The 21851-nt window shown below is 42.8% G+C and overlaps 1 protein-coding gene across 1 annotated transcript in view; it reads left to right on the forward strand.

Annotated features, from left to right (window-relative positions):
• The window catches only part of scarb2c (scavenger receptor class B, member 2c), a 40898-nt gene that overhangs the window by 11763 nt on the left and 7284 nt on the right, over nucleotides 1-21851 (forward strand). The window contains exons 6-10 of the mRNA XM_024430822.2: nucleotides 58-177; nucleotides 3430-3599; nucleotides 3863-3981; nucleotides 11698-11771; nucleotides 17956-18007. Coding sequence (XP_024286590.1) covers nucleotides 58-177; nucleotides 3430-3599; nucleotides 3863-3981; nucleotides 11698-11771; nucleotides 17956-18007 — 535 coding nt within the window. The remainder of the gene's footprint in view (nucleotides 1-57; nucleotides 178-3429; nucleotides 3600-3862; nucleotides 3982-11697; nucleotides 11772-17955; nucleotides 18008-21851) is intronic.

Consider the following 21851-nt stretch of genomic DNA (forward strand, 5'->3'; position numbering starts at 1 on the left):
AGTCAGAATCCATTTGAAGTGATAACCGTGATAATAATGTGTTCTCTCTGCGTGCAGCTCTCTGAAATGGTGGACCACAGATGAGTGTAACATGATCAATGGGACCAATGGGGCCTCCTTTCATCCAATCATCACCAAGAACGAGACCCTCTACATGTTTTCCTCAGATCTCTGCAGGTTGGTTTTGGGTCTGAACTCTCATGACTCTGTCATGGGTGCTTCCTCTACGTTTACATTATTTTCAGAGTTTGTCATCACAAGTTACTATTATTCAGCCTGTTTGCAAATTAAATACATTTAACTAAAATGCGTGAGTTGAGTATAGGCCTGTTACGGGGGTTTGTATTACCGCCACACCGGCGGTCGCGAGTCATGGCCGCACTCAAATTCCACGTGACTGTTTTAGTAACTAGACTTCTCCTAGCTCTGATGCTGCTGATGGTCATTAGTAGCCTACCAAACTAGCAAACTACCTGGTAGTCAGCACTCTATTGTCCCTCTAATCACTCGGACAGCTCATGTTGCGCAACATTTCTATAGGCTATGCAATTGAGTGAGAATCCAGTTTTGATGGCCTCTATTAAAAAGAAGAGGCTCCTTTCAGCTTTCTATAGGCTAGGCCGACTATTTCTATTTCTCAACTTTCCTAATATTAAGCACATTGCTTCTCTTTACAACAGGAGTATAGCCTACCTGACTGGCATTAAAATTAACCACGGGCTATTTAAGTGCATAGATGTATTTTTTGCCCCTGTTTGGAGAAAGGTGCATGATAATGGTCCATTCCAAATAAATACAAATTCACACATATAGTAGTATGTGTATAGACAAGATGAAATCAAGAATCGTAGGGTGGGTGACAATATTAGCCTATCACTTGTGAATTAAATATTATCGCTTTTGAACGATGCCCAGCTTGTGTGCAGTAAGGCAGGAAAAGGCGCATGCCGGTTCCTCTAACATCAATATGTTCCCCGGAATTCAATAAGGTTGCGCACAGTTGCGTCTCCGACATGTCTGTCTTCACTTGTAGCCTGTGAGAAAGACCTGATCACTTGAAGGCTAATATGAGTTCCTGAGAGAGCCATGTGAGGTGAGATGTCCGCCGGAGCACGCAGTCCCGTGTGTCTCAGTTGGTAGAGCATGGCACTTGCAATGCGAGTTCAATTCCCACGGGGGACCAGTGCGAAAACATATATGAATATATATGCACTCACTACTGTAAGTTGCTCTGGATAAGACCGTCTGCTAACTGACTAAAATGTAAATGTAAGGGAATTATAATTATTAAATTCAGCCTAAGGCCACAACGACCACTGGCCGCAAAAGGAGGGGGCATTACAGCCCCACAAAGAGCATGTCGCCGGGTAATTGGAGGCATTATCAAGTGCTTGTCAAATTGTGAATGAGAGACTGAAGTGCGTACAGCCGGCACAAAAAACAAAGCAGAGCTTTGCCTTTTCATGCAACTTTAAAAAAAAAAAATCATTCGGCGTCTCATACAGCATTAGAATGTATTATGGGTCTCCCGAGTGGCGCAGCGGTCTAAAGCACTGCAACGCAGTGCTAGAGGTGTCACTACAGACCTGGGTGCGATCCCGGGCTGCATCACAACCGGCCGTGATCTGGAGTCCCATAGGTCAGTGCACAACAGGCGTGGGGGGGGCTTTTACTTGACTCATCGCCCTCTAGTGACTCCTTGTGGCGGGCCGGGTGCCTGCAGGCTGACCTCAGTCGTCAGTTGAACGGTGTTTCCTCTGACATACTGGTGTAGGCTGGCGTCCAGGTTAAGTGGACGGGTGTTAAGACGCGCGGTTTGGCGGGTCACGTTTGGGAGGACGCATGACTCAACCTTTCGCCTCTCCCGAGCCCGTTGGGGAGTTGCAGCGATGAGACAAGATCGAAATTGGGGAGAGAGAAAAAAAATATCAAAACATAATAGCCCAACTTTTTGTATCACAACTAAAGTTGCATAAATAACTCGAAATAAAGCATATAGGGGGACCTATTCCTTTGTTAACCCTTAATACAGAATAGCCACGTGTGCACTCAAATGGTTTGGAGAAAATATTTTTATTTCTATTTTTATTCAGTTTTATTTATGCTATAAAATAATACCACGGATTTCTAAGCAAGTCTTGTCTGTTAAATGAACTAGTGTATCCCACATTAAAAAGAAAAGGGGAGAGCTCAGATGCAATAATAACCTAATAATAACCTAATAACCGACGAGCTGTCTTCGTCAGGGTATAATATAGCTCACAGCCATATGGCATAGCCAGATCAGGGCCTAACATGAGGACAACTCAAGAGTATTCTGTTCTTCTGAAATAGACTACATTTTCTTCATATCATGTTCCTTTAGACCTGTCTAAAATAAATAATAGATTTATTGTGATGGTGTAGGCTATATTACATGGATTTATTACACGGAACCCAAACCATCGCGCGCACATTTATTTTGTCCCCCTACGCCAAACGCGATCACGACACGCAGGTTAAAATATCAAAACGAACTCTGAACCAATGACATTAATTTGGGGACAAGTCGAAAAGCATTAAATGAGGCGGCAGGCAGCCTAGTGGTTAGAGCGTAGAGGCGGCAGGTAGCCTAGTGGTTAGAGCGTAGAGGCGGCAGGTAGCCTAGTGGTTAGAGCGTGGAGGCGGCAGGTAGCCTAGTGGTTAGAGCGTGGAGGCGGCAGGTAGCCTAGTGGTTAGAGCGTAGAGGCGGCAGGTAGCCTAGTGGTTAGAGCGTGGAGGCGGCAGGTAGCCTAGTGGTTAGAGCGTGGAGGCGGCAGGTAGCCTAGTGGTTAGAGCGTGGAGGCGGCAGGTAGCCTAGTGGTTAGAGCGTGGAGGCGGCAGGTAGCCTAGTGGTTAGAGCGTGGAGGCGGCAGGTAGCCTAGTGGTTAGAGCGTGGAGGCGGCAGGTAGCCTAGTGGTTAGAGCGTGGAGGCGGCAGGTAGCCTAGTGGTTAGAGCGTGGAGGCGGCAGGTAGCCTAGTGGTTAGAGCGTGGAGGCGGCAGGTAGCCTAGTGGTTAGAGCGTTGGACTAGTAACTGAAAGGTTGCTAGATCGAATCCCCGAGCTGTCAAGGTAAAAATCTGTCCTTCTGCCCCTGAACAAGGCAGTTAACCCACTGTTCCTCGGTAGGCCGTCATTGAAAATAAGAATTTGTTCTTAACTGACTTGCCTGGTAAAATATCTATTTTTTAAATCAAGTTCTGGTTTCACAGGACAGTCTGTACAGAGTTGTCCCAACAAAGTTACTTCTCTCAATAGCTTTCATGTTTCAGAATGCTTTTAATGAGGTTTACATTCCACTAACACTCCTGTAATTACTGAACCCAGAACTCCATGTGTTTGTAAACATTTATGTATCTCCTCTTTCACAGTAGATTAATCTGTGCTCTGTTCATTGTCCTCTTTGTCAGATCTATCTATGCCATCTATGAGGAGGAGATCAGTGTGATGGGCGTCCCAGGCTACAGGTTCTCTCCACCCAGCAAGGTATTTGCCAACACAACAGAGAACGCTGGTTTCTGTTCCCCACCAGGGAACTGTCTGGGCTCTGGCGTGCTCCAAGTCAGTGCCTGCAAACAAGGTAATAATATACAATGTCTTTTCTGTGCCACTTGGCACTCAATTTTATACATTGAGTGCATATGTTTTTTATGTGATCCCTACGGGGGTTGAACCCGCAACCTTGTCGGTACTAGGCAATGCCACACTCTTATCAACTGAGCTACTCCTAGTCAGGACTGTAACCATATGGATTCAAACCATCATCTGTCTGAGGTCCATTATTAACCCAATGAGGTGGGAAAAAAACGTCATCTCAATGTTGTATCATATTTCACATCCTAGATGCTCCGATCGTCATGTCTTCTCCACACTTCTACCAGGCAGATGAGAAGTTTGTCAAAGACATCTTCGGGATGAAACCAAACAAGGAGCAACACGAAACCATCATAGATATCAACCCGGTATGTAAACTGAACAAAAATATAAATGCAACATGTAACAATTTCAAATATTTTTACCGAGTTACAGTTCATATAAGGAAATCAGTCAATTTAAATCATTTCATTAGGCCCTAATCTATGGATTATCACATCACTGGGAATACAGATATGCATCTGTTGGTCACAGATACCTTTAAAAATAGTAAAAAATAAAAAAGTAGGGGTGTGGATCAGAAAACCAGTCAGTATCTGGTGTGACCACCATTTTGCCTCCTGCAGCGTGAAACATCTCCTTCACATAGAGTTGATCAGGCTGTTGATTGTGGCCTGTGGAATGTTGTCCCACTCCTCTTCAGTGGGTGTGCGAAGTTGCTGGATATTGACGAGAACTGGAACACGCTGTCATACACGTCGATCCAGAGCATCCCAAACATGCTCAATGGGTGACATGTCTGGTGAGTATGCAGGCCATTGGAGAACTGGGACATTTTCCGCTTCCAGGAATTGTGTACAGATCCTTACAACAGGGCTGTGCATTATGAGGCTGAAACATGAGGTGGCGGATGAATGGCACGACAATGGGCCTCAGGATCTCGTCACGGTATCTCTGTACATTGAAATTGTCATTGTGTTGGTTGTCCGTAGCTTATGCCTGCCCCATACCATAACCCCACCGCCACCATGGGGCACTCTGTTCACAACGTTGACATCGGCAAACCGCTCGCCCACACGTCTGTCATCTGCCCGTGCAGTTGAAACCTGGATTCATCCGTGAAGAGCACAGTTCTCCAGCGTGCCAGTGGCCAAGAGAATGTAAGCATTTGACCACTGAAGTTGGTTAAGACACCAGTCAGGTCAAGACCCTGGTGAGGACGACGAGCACACAGATTAGCTTCCCTGAGACGTTTTTTGTGCAGAAATTCTTTGCTTGTGCAAACCCACAGTTTCATCAGATGTTCAGATGGCTGGACTCAGACAATCCCCTGGGAGAAGAAGCCGGATGTGGGGAGGACGTGGGCTGACGTGGTTACACGTGATCTGTGTGTGAGGCCAGTTGGATGTGCTGCCAAATTGTCTAAAATAATGTTGGAGGCGGCTTATGGTAGAGAAATAAACGTTCTCTGGCAACAGCTCTGGTGGACATTCCTGCAGTCTGCATGCCATTTGCACTCTCCCTCAAAACTTGAGACATCTGTGGCATTGCGTTGTGACACAACTGCACATTTTAGTGGCCTTTTATTGTCCCCGGCGCAAGGTGCACCTGTGTAATGCTGTTTAATCAGCTTCATATGCCACACCTGTCAGGTGGATGGATTATCTTGGCAAAGGACAAATACTCACGAACAGGGATGTAAACACATTTGTGCACAGAATTTGATAGAAATAAGCCTTTTGTGCCTATGGAACATTTCTGGGATCTTTTATTTCAGCTCATGGAACATGGGACCAACACTTTACATATTGCGTTTTAAATTTTTGTTTTGTGTATAACCTTTTGCCAAAAGTACCTTACCTCTGGCATCTGCATGTTTTCAGTTTGACCACTAGAGGGAACACTATTACCACTTCAGTAGAACAGGTCATACTTTTCAGAGCATTTTATTCTGGGTGATACAAGGATCATTTTTTTTTAAATTTTTTACAACAGAAGGATAATCTCACTAATTCACACAAAGTGGACACACACATATACTATGATGCTCAGGAGACAAATTACAGTAACTACCTAAATCTAGCCAGTAAGAAAAGCTTGGTTTTTCATTGCAAAATGTTTTGCAACGGTGTGCACTAATGAACACGACCCAGTGCTCTTCCTGAGCCAAGGCCAGTCAGAGGCAGTGTGTATAAAGTCCTTCCTGTTGATAAGCTGTTGTTTATAGAGCTGTTTGTGGTGCAGTTGGAGTGGCTTAGTACCAGGCGTAGAGACACTAAAGATAAGAGACTAGGGTTGTGTCCCAAAATGGCACCCTATCCCTATATATAGTGCACTACTTTAGATTAGAGCCCTATGGAACCCTATTCCCTATATAGTGCACTACTTTAGATCAGAGCCCTATATATAGAACCCTATTCCCTATATAGTGTACTACTTTAGACCAGAGCCCTATGGAACCCTATTCCCTATATAGTGCACTACTTTTGACCAGAGCCCAAAAGAACCCTATTCCCTATATAGTGTACTACTTTAGACCAGAGCCCTATGGAACCCTATTCCCTATATAGTGTACTACTTTAGACCAGAGCCCTATGGAATGCTATTCCCTATATAGTGCACTACTTTTGACCAGTGCTCTATTGGCCTTATATAAGGAATGGGGTGCAATTTGAGATGCTGACTAACCTACCCCTGCAGGGCAGACTAGTTAGAGCTGGGTGGGTGTTGTTGGTTTCTTGTAATGTTCTGCTTGTGTCAGAAATGACACCCTATATATATATATATATATATATATATATATATATATATATATATATATATATATATATATATATATATATATATATATATATATATATATATATATATATATATATATATATATATATATATATATATATATATATATATATATGTGTGTGTGTGTGTGTGTGTGTGTGTGTGTGTGTGTGTGTGTGTGTGTGTGTGTACTACCTTTAAACAGAGCCCTATGTTTCTGGGAAACAGGCCCATAATATATAAACACATTTTTGCCTAATATATCTTGTTTTAAAATATATGTTTTATATATAACTAGGCAAGCCAGTTAAAGAACTTTCTTATTTACAATGATGGCCAAACCCGGACGACGTTGGGCCAATTGTACGCCGCCCTATGGGACTCCCAATCACGGGCGGTTGTAATACAGCCTGGAATTGAACCAGGGTCTGTAGTGACGCTGCGCCACTCGGGAGCCTAAGTTGTGATGCTTTGTTTTTAATGTAGGTTTTTATTATGCTGCTTCTACGGCAACTGCTACAGGAACAAAGATTTATTTTTCACGCTGTCGCCTCAGTTACTGTCCCAACGCTCTAACTGCTAGGCTACCAGCCACCAACATCATAAAAATATATAATAATATACAACAATACGTTGTATAAGGTACTGGCACTGACCTGTATATACTTCCTGTTTCTTTAACTCTCATCGTAGTTCTTGTGATGGTTTTAATTCTTCATCAAATTTGTTATCATTATTATCATTATATCATTATTGTTTTGTTGGGAAAGAGCTCTCAAGGTAATAATTTCACTGTGCTGTTTTACACCTGTTGTATCTTGTGTACGTGGCAAATAAACTTTGAAACACACACACACACACATATTGTACATTTTATAGTGTACACAATGTGTTGTACTAAATTGGTCGATGCTGGTTTAACCATATAAAGTGACTGGTACTAGGAATGTATAAATACTTATGGTAATATATACATCTAAACAGTAATTTATAAATACTTATGGTAATATATACATCTAAACAGGAGTAATAGTGACCAGTAGCATTTTCTTTTCCCATTGTATTTTACCTTTATTTTACTAGGTAAGTCAATTAAGAACAAATTCTTATTTACAATGACGGCCTACCCCGACCAAACCCCAACAACGCTGGGCCAATTGAGCACCGTCCCATGGGACTCCCAATCATGAGCAGTTGTGATACGTCCTGGTATCAAATCAGGGTCTATAATGACGCCTCTAGCACTGAGATGCAGTGCCTTAGACCGCTGCGCCACTCAGGAGCCCAGATGAATACTAATACTAATCAGTGATTATTGTCTGAGTGGGTAGAGACCTGTGGATGGGCATAAAGTCCGTGTGGATAGTCTGGGAGAGCAGTAGTTGTTAGCCATTTTAACGCAGGTAAGCATTTTTCGTCTTGTTCTGCAGAGTGGTCACTAGCTGAAACAACCACATAGACATAACATCAGATTTGAACCCTAACCACACTGCTAACCCAAGTACCTAACCCTATCTTTAAATAACATTTTGCTAGCTTGAGTTACCTGATTTGGAAGAGTTCCGTGTATATTTCTGTGTGTTTCCGAGCCTCTGTTATGGACTTAGGAACTGTGAAGAGACCCCTGGTGGAATGTCTTGTGGAGGGTATGTAGCTGTATGTTAGCTGTTTGAACAGACAGTTCTGTTCTTTCAACACGTCAATACCTCTCACAAAGACAAATAGTGTTGCAGTCAATCTGTCTTCTACTTTGAGCCAGGAGAGATTAACACAAACTCAGCATAAAAGGAAACCTCCTCTCACTGTTAACTGCATTTATTTTCAGCAAACTTAATATGTGTAAATATTTGTATGAACATAACAAGATTCAACAACTGAGGCACAAACTGAACAACTTCCACAGACATGTGACTAACGGAAATGGAATAATGTGTCCCTGAACAAAGGGGGTGGTCAAAATCAAAAGTAACAGTCAGTATCTGGTGTGGCCACCAGCTGCATTAAGTACCGCAGTGCATCTCCTCCTCATGGACTGCACCGAATTTGCCAGTTCTTGCTGTGAGATGTTACCCCACTCTTCCACCAAGGCACCTGCAAGTTACTGGACATTTCTGGGGGGAAATAGCCCTAGCCATCACCCTCTGATCCAACAGGTCCCAGACGTGCTCAATGGGATTGAGATCCGGGCTCTTCGCTGGCCATGGCAGAACACTGACATTCCTGTCTTGCAGGAAATCACACACAGAACGAGCAGTATGGCTGGTGGCATTGTCATGCTGGAAGGTCATGTCAGGATGAGCCTGCAGGAAGGGTACCACATGAGGGAGGAGGGTGTCTTCCCTGTAACGCACAGCGTTGAGATTGACAGCAAGTTCAGTCCGATGATGCTGTGACACACCGCCCCAGACCATGACGGACCCTCCACCAGATCGATCCCGCTCCAGAGTACAGGCCTCGGTGTAACGCTCATTCCTTCGACAATAAATGCGAATCCGACCATCACCCCTGGTGAGACAAAACCGCGTCTCATCAGTGATGAGCACTTTTTGCCAGTCCTGTCTGGTCCAGCGACGGTGGGTTTGTGCCCATAGGCGATGTTGTTGCAGGTGATGTCTGATGAAGACCTGCCTTACAACAGGCCTACAAGCCCTCAGTCCAGCCTCTCTCAGCCTATTGTGGACAGTCTGAGCATTAAGATTGCACGTTCCTGGTGTAACTCGGGCAGTTGTTGTTGCCATCCTGTACCTGTCCTGCATTTGTGAATTTCGGGTGTACTGATCCTGTGCAGGTGTTGTTACACGTGGTCTGCCACTGCGAAGACGATCGGCTGTCCGTCCTGTCTCCTTGTAGCTCTGTCTTAGGCGTCTTACAGTACAGACATAGCAATTTATTGTCCTGGCCACATCTGCAGTCCTCATGCCTCCTTGCAGCATGCCTAAGGCATGTTCACGCAGATAAGCAGGGACTCTGGGCATCTTTCTTTTGGTGTTTTTCAGTAGAAAGTCCTCTAGTGTCCTAAGTTTTCATAACTGTGACCATAATTGCCTACAGTCTGTAAGCTGTTAGTGTCTTAACTGTTCCACAGGTGCATGTTCATTAATTGTTTCTGGTTCATTGAACAAGCATGGGAAACAGTGTTTAAACCCTTTACAATGAAGATCAGTGAAGTTATTTAGATTTTTTTTCGAATTATCTTTGAAAGACAGGGTCCTGAAAAAGGGATGTTTCTTTTGTTGCTGAGTTTATATGTTATTGATATTAGCCCTCCTTGTATATTTAATGGCCAGTCGTACTGCTCTGTTCTGGGCCAACTGGAATTTGTTGTGTATTTCCCTCTTTGCTGCCCTTGACAATATAACTGGGCAGTAGTCCAGGTGTGATAAAACTAGGGCCTGTAGGACTTGTTTTGTTGAATGTGATGTCGAGAAACCAGAGCAGCGCTTTATCACGGTCGGACCTATCCCCATCTTAGCAGGTCGGACCTATCCCCATCTTAGCAGGTCGGACCTATCCCCATCTTAGCAGGTCGGACCTATCCCCATCTTAGCAGGTCGGACCTATCCCCATCTTAGCAGGTCGGACCTATCCCCATCTTAGCAGGTCGGACCTATCCCCATCTTAGCAGGTCGGACCTATCCCCATCTTAGCAGGTCGGGTCGGACCGGTCCCCATCTTAGCAGGTCGGACCGGTCCCCATCTTAGCAGGTCGGACCTGTCCCCATCTTAGCAGGTCGGACCTGTCCCCATCTTAGCAGGTCGGACCTGTCCCCATCTTAGCAGGTCGGACCTGTCCCCATCTTAGCAGGTCGGACCTGTCCCCATCTTAGCAGGTCGGACCTGTCCCCATCTTAGCAGGTCGGACCTGTCCCCATCTTAGCAGGTCGGACCTGTCCCCATCTTAGCAGGTCGGACCTGTCCCCATCTTAGCAGGTCGGACCTGTCCCCATCTTAGCAGGTCGGACCTGTCCCCATCTTAGCAGGTCGGACCTGTCCCCATCTTAGCAGGTCGGACCTATCCCCATCTTAGCAGGTCGGACCTATCCCCATCTTAGCAGCCGTTGCGTCATGTTTTGACCATGTCAGTTTCCAATCTGGATTTACCAAGTTTAGTCTCTTAACTGCCACATTATTCATTACCAGATTTAGATGGGGTTTAGTGAGTGATTTTTATTTTTCTCCCAAATATAATGCTTATAGTTTCGAAATACACTACATGACCAAAAGTATGTGGACACCAGCTCGTTGAACATCTCATTCTAAGATCATGGGTATTAATATGGAGATGGTCCTCCCTTTGCTGCTATAACAGCCTCCAGTCTTCTGGGAAGGCTTTCCACTAGATGTTGGAACTTTACTGCGGGGACTTGCTTCCATTCAGCCACGAGCATTAGTGAGGTCGGGCACTGATGTTGGGCGATTAGGCCTGGCTTGCAGTCGGTGTTCCAATTAATCCCAAAGGTGTTCGATGGGGTTGAGGTCAGAACTCTGTGCAGGCCAGTCAAGTTCTTCCACACCGATCTGGACAAACCATTTCTGCATGGACCTTGCTTTGTGCACGGGGGCAATGCCATGCTAAATCAGGAAAGGGTCTATTGCCACAAAGTTGGAAGCACAGAATCGTCTTGAATGTAATTTTACTTTTTCTTCTTTGGTTTATTCACATAAGTTCTCAATTTACAGTATGTTTGCCAGGAGTCTGTGCATCCAGACTTATTTGTCATTCCTTTTTCCTCGTCCCTCGTCATAAATCCACAGGGATTTAGCAGTTCTAACAGACAGTTTCTTAACAGGTGCATGCTTATCAATAACTGGAAGAAAAATGTGCCATATGGTTGCTCCTCACATTAATCACTACAGAACCTCTGGTATGATCTCTGACACTATATTAGGCCCAACCTTTGGAACTTTGGTTTTCATACATATTGCTACCATATTATGATCACTAGATCCGATGGGTGTGGATACTGCTTTAGAGGACATTTCTGCAGCATTAGTAAATATGTAATCAATACATGTGGATGATTTCATTCATGTGCTGTTTGTAAATACCCTGGTAGGTTGACTGACAACCTGAACCAGGGGATTTCAAACTGAACTGGTTACAGTTTGAAGCTTCTTGAGTGGGCAGCTTGATGAAAACCAGTCAATATTTAGGTCACCCAGAAAATATACCTCTGTTGATATGACTTACATTATCGAGCATTTCACACACATTATTCAGATACTGACTGTTCGCGTTCAGTGGTCTAATAGAATAGGCAACCTAAGAAGTATTAATTCATAACCCTGATTTGTTTCCACAGCTTACAGGCATCGTACTTCAGGCTGCTAAGAGACTTCAAGTGAATGTGTTCGTGGAGAAGATTCCTGTGTTTAGGTAAGCAAAGACTATCTCAAACCAAACCATTCCCTAACGGTTATATCTTCACATTTGACTCTCACACTTTAATTTGAACAGGTACAATGTACACCAAAATCATAAGTGTCAGTACACTCAGTACACTTGGTAAAATATCTTTGTACCATATTTAGCCAACAACTAATTTCCCAGGCAGGTGAACATATACAATGCTTGATTCTTTTCCCACATTTTGTCACGTTGCAGCCTTATTCTAAAATTGATTAAATAGTTCCCCCCTAATCAATCTACACACAATACCCCATGATGACAAAGCAAAAACAGATTTGTATAAATGTATAACAGTTTGAAATGCACCAGTTAAGTTTTGAATTTTGATTACAACGTGAGCATAGGCTCGTTCAGGGAACTACTAGATTCAGCAGCGGAACTATTTTTCTGGGGTGGGGGGTGTGTCTGAACATAATTACAAATAATTTGTAGACAGCAAATTTACTGCAAGAAGCCCAAAAGGATATATTTTTACTAAAACACAATGTCAAACCTTCCTTACCTTTGTATACGATCACATACAGTATCTCTCTCTCTCTCTCTCTCTCATGTGTGGGATTACTTTGGTACAGATTTCCAAAATGTAAAATCACTTGGAGCTGATTTGCTGGTGTTTTTCCAATCTTTTACATCAAACCATTTTTTTTTTTTTTAAGATATAGATTTTGTTAAATAAAATCACCCGCGGGTCGCTAGTTGGGGAACCCGGATGTAGTTGTTTTAACAGAATAGCTGAGCTGTTTTGAGGTCAGATTTACTCAAAAGGGCATAGGCCCTCAATGCAGTGTAGGCATAGGCTATAGGGCTAGAGTTTAATATTTTGTTCAACTTTTTTTTAATGTAATCAATGAGGTTCATAGTGAGGACGGAACAGAGGTCTCGTACCGAACACCCCCTAGAAGCCTGCTATCTCCTTTCTCAGTGTTTTAAACAGTGTTTTGTGATCCCTCCTGTTTATCAGATATTATCACCTGTAAGATATGATAAACAGTTTAATGACATTTAATGACATGGTCCGGTACTTTCGCAATTAAGTTTTATTGTTATATTATATATATATATATATTTTAAATTAAACCTCCTGCGTTTGGCTGTATGCGTCTGTGTATTTCGTACGTGCGTAATCTATGAGCAGAATTACTGGCTTGCCTCGATTAGCCACAAAATGCCTATTTTGAAAGAGCCTGTTTTCTTGAAGATGTGTCGTACCATTTTCTCTACAGCCCCCTAGTAATCTTGAGTTCTAGCCAATGAACTTCAGTCCCTCTAATTTGAGTGACAGCAAAAGGCCTGGCCAGCGTTATCCAATGAGGTTACAGGGCAGGCCCAACAGAGGGGGAGAGAGAGACGTGACATAGGAGGCAATTTTCGGGGACCGCTTTTTGCTACTTTCAGAACTACTGGCTGGAAAGTATACAAAAGTAGCAGAGAATCTCTTTAAATATAAAGTTTTCCTAATCTATTTCTCAGCTTTAAAAATAAAAAAAACAAAAAAAAAACAAATGTTTATTTATTTTGTATAAATCTTTGTGGCGAGAGAAGTGAAACTTGTATGTCAGACGTCCTCATCTGCTGTGGCCCAATTTAGTGATCAGTTACACTGTTTAAACACACTAGTTAGCTAGTTACAGCAGATCCTGTGTGTGAACAAGCATTGTGTGTATGTGTGCGAGCAGTGTGGTGTGTGTCCTTGCCAAGTGCAGTTACTGCAACAGATGGACTTTTGACAGAGGAGAGGGGGAGGAAGTAAATATATCCCACTAAATATATCCCAGATTACGGAACAGTGTTGGAAACTAATGACTCCAGCCCCCCCAATGTACAAGAAACAACATGTAGGATATTATAAATGCCATATTAGTAGAGGAACAAAATGACCCCAATTTGACCCCAGAAAGACCTCAAAGGAACTTGCAAGTAAGCATTTCATTGGACGATGTATACCATGTGTATTCTGTACTTACTTGAATTTAACCTTGAGCATTACTGGGAGGTCTGTGGTTGAGATTGCACTAAGGGGATGTGAGTAAACCAAATTGCCTTCTTAGTCATTTGGCGTTTTCACTGAGTGTGAGCTAACAACCCCCACCCACCTATTGACTCTATAGATAAGTCATGTATGCATACCAGAAAGCATACCCAACATTTAACAAGGTATGGGGCCAGAATGCAGACCCTGGCTGAGTGGTACTTTTTTTTTCAAGCCTTTTAGATGTAGCCTAAAATATTTCACACGTACCATATTTATATACATGTGTGAATTGGAAATGTGTTATTTATATACATATGTATGTATGTATGTATGTATGTATGTATGTATGTATGTATGTATGTATGTATGTATATATACATGCATGCATGCATGCATATGCATGCATACATACATACATACATACATACATACATACATACATACATACACATACACACACACACACACACACACACACACACACACACACACACACACACACACACACACACACACACACACACACACACACACACACACACACACACACACACACACACACACACACACACACACACACACACACACACACACACACACACACACACACACACACACACACACACACACACACATACATACATATACCAAGTCCCCGTGAAACACCCTCGGAGAGTGGGGTCACGGCCAGGGTCAGTCATTATCAACGGCGACCGTTGAGCAGTTCCTTGCTTGACAGATTTCTCATCTTGTCGGCTCTGGGGTTTGAATTCGCCACCTTTCAGTTTACTGGCTCAACACTCTAATCGCTAGGCCTCCCGACAGGACACCCCCAGCATGCTCACACAAGCTTCCTGTAGGTAGTCTCTTCCGACCAGTCTGACCTGTTTTTTTAATAAAAAAACTAAATTGCCAATCAATTAAAGTGATTTTCTCCAACCACAATAACAATGCCGACAGTCATCAAACTACAACGTATAGCCTTTAGTAGAGACGGACTGTGCCAAGACTTCCTAAAGAATTGTTAATTACGCTGTTATCATTACTCCATTGGTGACCTTCGGTCAGTCAAAACTCATCAACATCTGACATGGTCACCAGGGTGTGAACAACAGTATTTGTAAGTCTGAAGTGCACTCTGACTCTGCCCTGTATACCCGTACAGGTGCTCTTTCCTCACATCATTGATTGTGATGAGGATTTGATATGCACGTACTGGTTGTATCATCACGTGGATCCTTGTTATCTCTGATGGTCCATCAGACCTGGGTTCAATTACATTTTTAAAAAATAATTTAAAAAATCTTTTAACATTTAGCTTTTGTTTTAGTCAGCCTGGAGTGCCAGGTGGACATGGTTTGCGAACTATTCTATTGGTTCCATTGCACCAGGCAAGCTCAATCAAGCCAAGCTAGTAAAAGGATTTGAAAGGATTTCAAATAGTATTTGAACCCAGGTCTGGTGTCCACCATGCGTTCATCGGACCTTATCGTAACCCCTACTTTACTTGTATTTTTCTGACTTGTTCGTCACTAAATTAAGTAATTAGCTAAAAAAATATATATATTTTAAGACTGAGTTAATTGAGTTTCCATGATGGTTTGTTATAAAACAAAACATCAGTTTGTTTCCAGTTAGTCCTGCTGGTCTAACTACCACCAGATTTAAAGGTTAGTTCAGGTTAAATTCATTGAGTTAGTCCTGCTGGTCTAACTACCACCAGATTTACAGGTTAGTTCAGGTTAAATTCATCGAGTTAGTCCTGCTGGTCTAACTACCACCAGATTTACAGGTTAGTTCAGGTTAAATTCATCGAGTTAGTCCTGCTGGTCTAACTACCACCAGATTTACAGGTTAGTTCAGGTTAAATTCATCGAGTTAGTCCTGCTGGTCTAACTACCACCAGATTTACAGGTTAGTTCAGGTTAAATTCATTGAGTTAGTCCTGCTGGTCTAACTACCACCAGATTTACAGGTTAGTTCAGGTTAAATTCATCGAGTTAGTCCTGCTGGTCTAACTACCACCAGATTTACAGGTTAGTTCAGGTTAAATTCATTGAGTTAGTCCTGCTGGTCTAACTACCACCAGATTTACAGGTTAGTTCAGGTTAAATTCATCGAGTTAGTCCTGCTGGTCTAACTACCACCAGATTTACAGGTTAGTTCAGGTTAAATTCATTTAGATGCATGAGAGAGCGTGTGTGTGTGGATCAGTTTCAGTGGTGTCACATACATAGTGCTACTCATCTACACATGTAATATGGGAAAACCGGGAATGGGGTATGGAATGGCTTGCTAATGATTGTGATGTTGGCTTCATCTTGTTATGAGCACTGACAAACACACCTTACTATAGTAGTGTATTAAGTTTAAAATGTAAATGGCTCATCCCGGGAGTTATGATATTACCGGCATAATACACAAGGGGGTGCTAAAATCATAAGAAAAGCCCACTGGGCCTCTATTACCAAAATTAGCACAAACTAATAATAGCGAAATCACATAGACACTGTTAGCTAAATGCTGACGAGTTAAAATGAACAAACTAATTGCGAAGACTGGCAAATCCAGCTCATCAAGTTATACAAGCATAGCCAGTGGCTACCGGATGTTATTTTCAGTGCTATCTGCCAGAAGTCAAAGAGCTCTGGATAAGTTATCTTTACAGCTGCCATTTTTGTCCCTACTAGGTGTTTTCTTCTCCTCCCTTCTTCTCTCTTCTGCTCCGCGTACACATGCTGCTCTCCCTTCAGAAAATCATGCATCACAACTTTGTTCATTTGCACAATTTACCTCGTTCTCTTTCACTTGTAAATGTCCACGGCCCAACATTTAGTAGTAAGTTGCATATGTGTAGTTTCATCACCTCGTGTGCTGCACCACAGAGACTCTCCGATAGATATAGAACTCTATGGATTCACCAGCTCCCTCTTTCTACTGTTGTACTATTTACTAACTAACACGTGACTGGCTCAACTTTACTGGGGGGAACTATGGTAAGCTTCATAATGTGACTGGCTCAACTTTACTATGTGACAGGCTCAACTTTACTGGGGGAACTATGGTAAGCTTCATAATGTGACTGGCTCAACTTTACTAGGGGGGAACTATGGTAAGCTTCATAATGTGACTGGCTCAACTTTACTGGGGGGGAACTATGGTAAGCTTCATAATGTGACAGGCTCAACTTTACTGGGGGAACTATGGTAAGCTTCATAATGTGACTGGCTCAACTTTACTATGTGGGGGGGACTATGGTAAGCTTCATAATGTGACTGGCTCAACTTTACTGGGGGGGAACGATGGTAAGCTTCATAATGTGACTGGCTCAACTTTACTGGGGGGGAACGATGGTAAGCTTCATAATGTGACTGGTGAAATGAGGAACGCAATCTGCTTTTTCTCCTAAAGGTATTACACAAGTTGACGGCAGGTTTAAGTCGCTACAAATATTCAAATTGTTTTGAGGGTATTGAAAAACCATCCTGTGGCTTTTCCCAAATACCACGTTATAACGGCCAAACCTAGTAACAAGCAGGTTCTTAAAGTACAACAGAGTAAATGCATTCTGAAAATAGATTTGCATTGTGCGGAATATAAGTCCATTCTTAAAGTGATTTCATGCAATGATCATACAGGGAAAAACTAAGGGGACGTGACTGACTGGCAAACTAAAGTTGAATTTCTCAATTGCTTAAAATTAGGTCAATGTTAGGGGTTAAAGTTCAGGTTGGGGTTAAGGTCCGTTTCAAATCAAATCCAATGTTATTGATCACTTACACATATTTAGCAGATGTTATTGATCACGTACACATATTTAGCAGATGTTATTGATCACGTACACATATTTAGCAGATGTTATTGATCACTTACACATATTTAGCAGATGTTATTGATCACATACACATATTTAGCAGATGTTATTGATCACGTACACATATTTAGCAGATGTTATTGATCACGTACACATATTTAGCAGATGTTATTGATCACGTACACATATTTAGCAGATGTTATTGCGGGTGTAGCGAAATACTTGTGTTCCTAGTTCCAACGGTGCAGGTTTAGGATTTGACATCGGAATGTCTGTAAGTCACGTCCCTTTTGTCTCACCGTGATCAAACAATGGCTTTAGATTCTAAAGTTGTTCTAACATTTTGTCCTCCATTCTCTTTGCAGCCAAACAGGTGATATCAGGACTCTGGTGTTTCCTGTACTCTATCTCAATGAGGTAAGCTGGGCGTGGTCATTATTTCACACAATGTATCTACTATTTACATGCATCTTCATTGTGCCTACTGGCAGATTGACAACACCTCTGATGGCCCAGCATATAGCCCAGCATATAGCTTCATTTAGTTCCGTTCCCCTTCTGCTGTTTTCAAATATGTTTTGCGGTGTCCACGTTCGTATAATGTATTGATGTTCTTTTTAGTTTGGCATGTGATTTAACTAATTATCTGAATAAGCGATTGTTCCCCACTCGGTCAAAGTTTAACAAAATCCTGATCCAAAAACATAAATAGAATGACACATGGCTCACAACAATGCTGAACATTTTAGATGAGAAAACATGATACTAGCCAGGAATGTCCTTAAGTCTTACACCAGTTATCTGGAGCAAAGGCAACTGAATAGCAGACCACTCCTGCATCAGGCTTCATAACATTTGTTATGACCACCTTATGTAGGCCTTAAACACTCTGTCACTTTAGGGAACTAAGAAGGTTCACCATTTGTGCTGTCTCATCAGTGCTAAGAAACATATTTGAACAGAGGGGGTTTTTAGGGGGAAGCTTTGAATAGGTCAGTAGTAATATGAGAAGAGTGCAGTTGCTGAACTTATGTAGATACGCTAGATTACCAAAAGTATGTTCGTCAAACATCTCATTCCAAAATCATGGGCAGTAATATGAAGTTGGTTACCCCCTTTGCTGCTACAACAGCCTCTACTTTTCTGGGAAGGCTTTCCACTGGATGTTGGAACTTTGCTGCAGGGACTTGTGGGTGATTAGTCGGCGTTACAATTTATCCCAAAGGTGTTCGATGGGGTTGAGATCAGGGCTCTGTTTGGCCAGTCAAGTTCTTCCACAACGATTTCGACAAACCATTTCTGCATGGACCTCGCTTGGTGCATTGTCATGCTGAAACAGGAAAGGGCCTTCCCCAAACTGAGACAAAGTTGGAAGCACAGAATCGTTTAGAATGTCATTGTATGCTGTAGTGTTAAGATTTCCCTTCACTGGAACAAGGGGCCTAGCCTGAACAATGAAAAACAGCCCCAGACCATTATTCCTCCTCCACCAAACTTAACAGTTGACACTATGCATTGGGGCAGGTAGCGTTCTCCTGGCATCCATCAAACACAGATTAGTCAAACATATGTATGTACTACCGTTCAAAAGTTTGGGGTCACTTAGAAATGTCCTTGTTTTTTAAAACTAAAGCACATTTTAGAATTGATCAGAAATATATTGTAGACATTGTTAATGTTGTAAGTGACTATTGTAGCTGGAAACGGCAGATTTGTATTTTTATGGAATATCTACATAGGCGTACAGAGGCCCATTATCAGCAGCCATCACTCCTGTGTTCCAATGGAACATTGTGTTAGCTAATCCAAGTTTATCATTTTTAAAGGCTAATTGATCATTAGAAAGCCATTTTGCAAATATGTTAGCCCAGCTGAAAACTGTTGTTCTGATTAAAGAAGCAATAAAACTGGCCTTCTTTAGACTAGTTGAGTATCTGGAGCATCAGCATTTGTGGGTTCAATTACAGGCTCAAAATGGCCAGAATCAAAGACCTTTCTTCTGAAACTCGTCAGTTTATTCTTGTTCTGAGAAATGAAGGCTATTCCATGTGAGAAATTGCCAAGAAACTGAAGATCTCATACAACGCTGTGTACTACTCCCTTCACAGAACAGCGCAAACTGTCTCTACCCACAATAGAAAGAGGAGTGGGAGGTGCATAACTGAGCAAGAGGACAAGTACATTAGTGTCTAGTTTGAGAAACAGATGCCTCACAAGTCCTCAACTGGCAGCTTCACTAAATAGTACCCACAAACACCAGTCTCAACGTCAACAGTGAAGAGGTGACTCCGGGATGCTGGCCTTTTAGGCAGAGTTGCAAAGAAAAAGCCATATCTCAGACTGGCCAATAAAAATTCAAGATTAAGATGGGCAAAAGAACACAGACACTGGACAGAGGAACTCTGCCTAGAAGGCCAGCATCCCGGGGGCGCCTCTTCACTAGTTTGTTGTGTAGTTACAATGTGTAATCATTGATGTCCCAGGAGCAGTGAATAAGTGTATAATTGTAATACATACATGCAGACATAGCCTCATTCAAAGAATGGATTTTGATACACCTGGTATTGGATAATGACTGAAAAAGAATGTCTCACAGAGATTCATACCTGAACCACACCTTTATTTGCCAAGGAAGAGTTACATGATCAGTGAATATATTCAATGTACAGGCTACAATGTGGGGATCTCATGTGTGGCAATAACTACAGTACATGTGTATATAGGACTTGTATCCTTAGCACAATTAAAGTTATTATATTCTACTCTATCCATAGGCTTCATTAATGCCATTCAGACTTGAAGTTGAAACAAGAACTATGATAGCTGAAGTTCATAGATAGGTTCTGAACTATTATTCATACCAAACGTTTTTGGGTCCATACACAGATCGGCTTCATACTGTAGCTAGCTACACATCCATAGACATACAGTTGTAGACATCTACCACTACACAATACGTTTTTAAAAATGTAGGGTCTGGATTTTAGGCCGGTAGCAACCACCACAGGGTGTCCGTTCAGAACACGAGGAAAACCAAAACAAATTTGGGGTCTTGGAAGGGAGATGAGCTGGCCATTTTTACAGTGAGAGTCACAGTGAGTACAGTGAGAGTGAGAGTCGAAAACCGCAGGACAAGTGGCCATTTGATTAATTGTTCAGCAGTCATCAATCAAATGTATTTATAAAGCCCTTCTGACGTCAGCTGATGTCACAAAGTGCTGTACAGAAACCCAGCCTAAAACCCCAAACAGCAAGCAATGCAGGTGTAGAAGCACGGTGGCTAGGAAAAACTCCCTAGAAAGGCCAGAACCTAGGAAGAAACCTAGAGAGGAACCAGGCTATGAGGGGTGGCCAGTCCTCTTCTGGCTGTGCCGGGTGGAGATTATAACAGAACATGGCCAAGCTGTTCAAATGTTTATAGATGACCAGCAGGGTCAGATAATAATAATCACAGTGGTTGTAGAGGGTGCAACAGGTCAGCACCTCAGGAGTAAATGTCAGTTGGCTTTTCATAGCCGATCATTGAGTATCTCTACCGCTCCTGCGGTCTCTAGAGAGTTGAAAACAGCAGGTCTGGGACAGGTAGCACGTCCGTTGAACAGGTCAGGGTTCCATAGCCACAGGCAGAACAGTTGAAACTGGAGCAGCAGCACGACCAGGTGGACTGGGGACAGCAAGGAGTCTTCAGGCCAGGTAGTCCTGAGGCATGGTCCTAGGGCTCAGATCCTCCAGGAGGGGAGGGAGAGAGAGAATTAAGAGGGAGCATACTTAAATTCACACAGGACGCCAGATAAGACGGGAGAATTACACCAGATATAACAGACTGGGCCGACCAGGCATGATATAACCCCACCCACTTTGCCAATGCACAGCCCCAACACCACTAGAGGGATATCAACAGACCACCAACCTACTACCCTGAGACAAGGCTGAGTATAGCCCACAATGATCTATTTCACCGCACAAGCCCGAGGGGGCACAAAACCGGACAGGAAAATCAAATCAGTTACTCAACCCACTCAAGTGACGCACCCCTCCTAGGGACAGCATGGAAGAGCACTAGTAAGCCAGTGACTCAGTCCCCGTAATCGGGTCAGAGGCAGAGAATCCCAGTGGAGAGAGGAGAGCCGGCTGGGCATAGACAGCAAGGGCAGTTTTTCGCTCCAGTGCCTTGCCATTCACCTTCGCACACCTGGGCCAGACTACAATCAATCATAGGACCCACTGAAGAGATGAGTTCAATAAAGATTTAAAGCATCTC

The sequence above is a fragment of the Oncorhynchus tshawytscha genome, linkage group LG09, assembly GCF_018296145.1.
Source record: "Oncorhynchus tshawytscha isolate Ot180627B linkage group LG09, Otsh_v2.0, whole genome shotgun sequence".
Taxonomy (NCBI): Eukaryota; Metazoa; Chordata; class Actinopteri; order Salmoniformes; family Salmonidae; genus Oncorhynchus; species Oncorhynchus tshawytscha.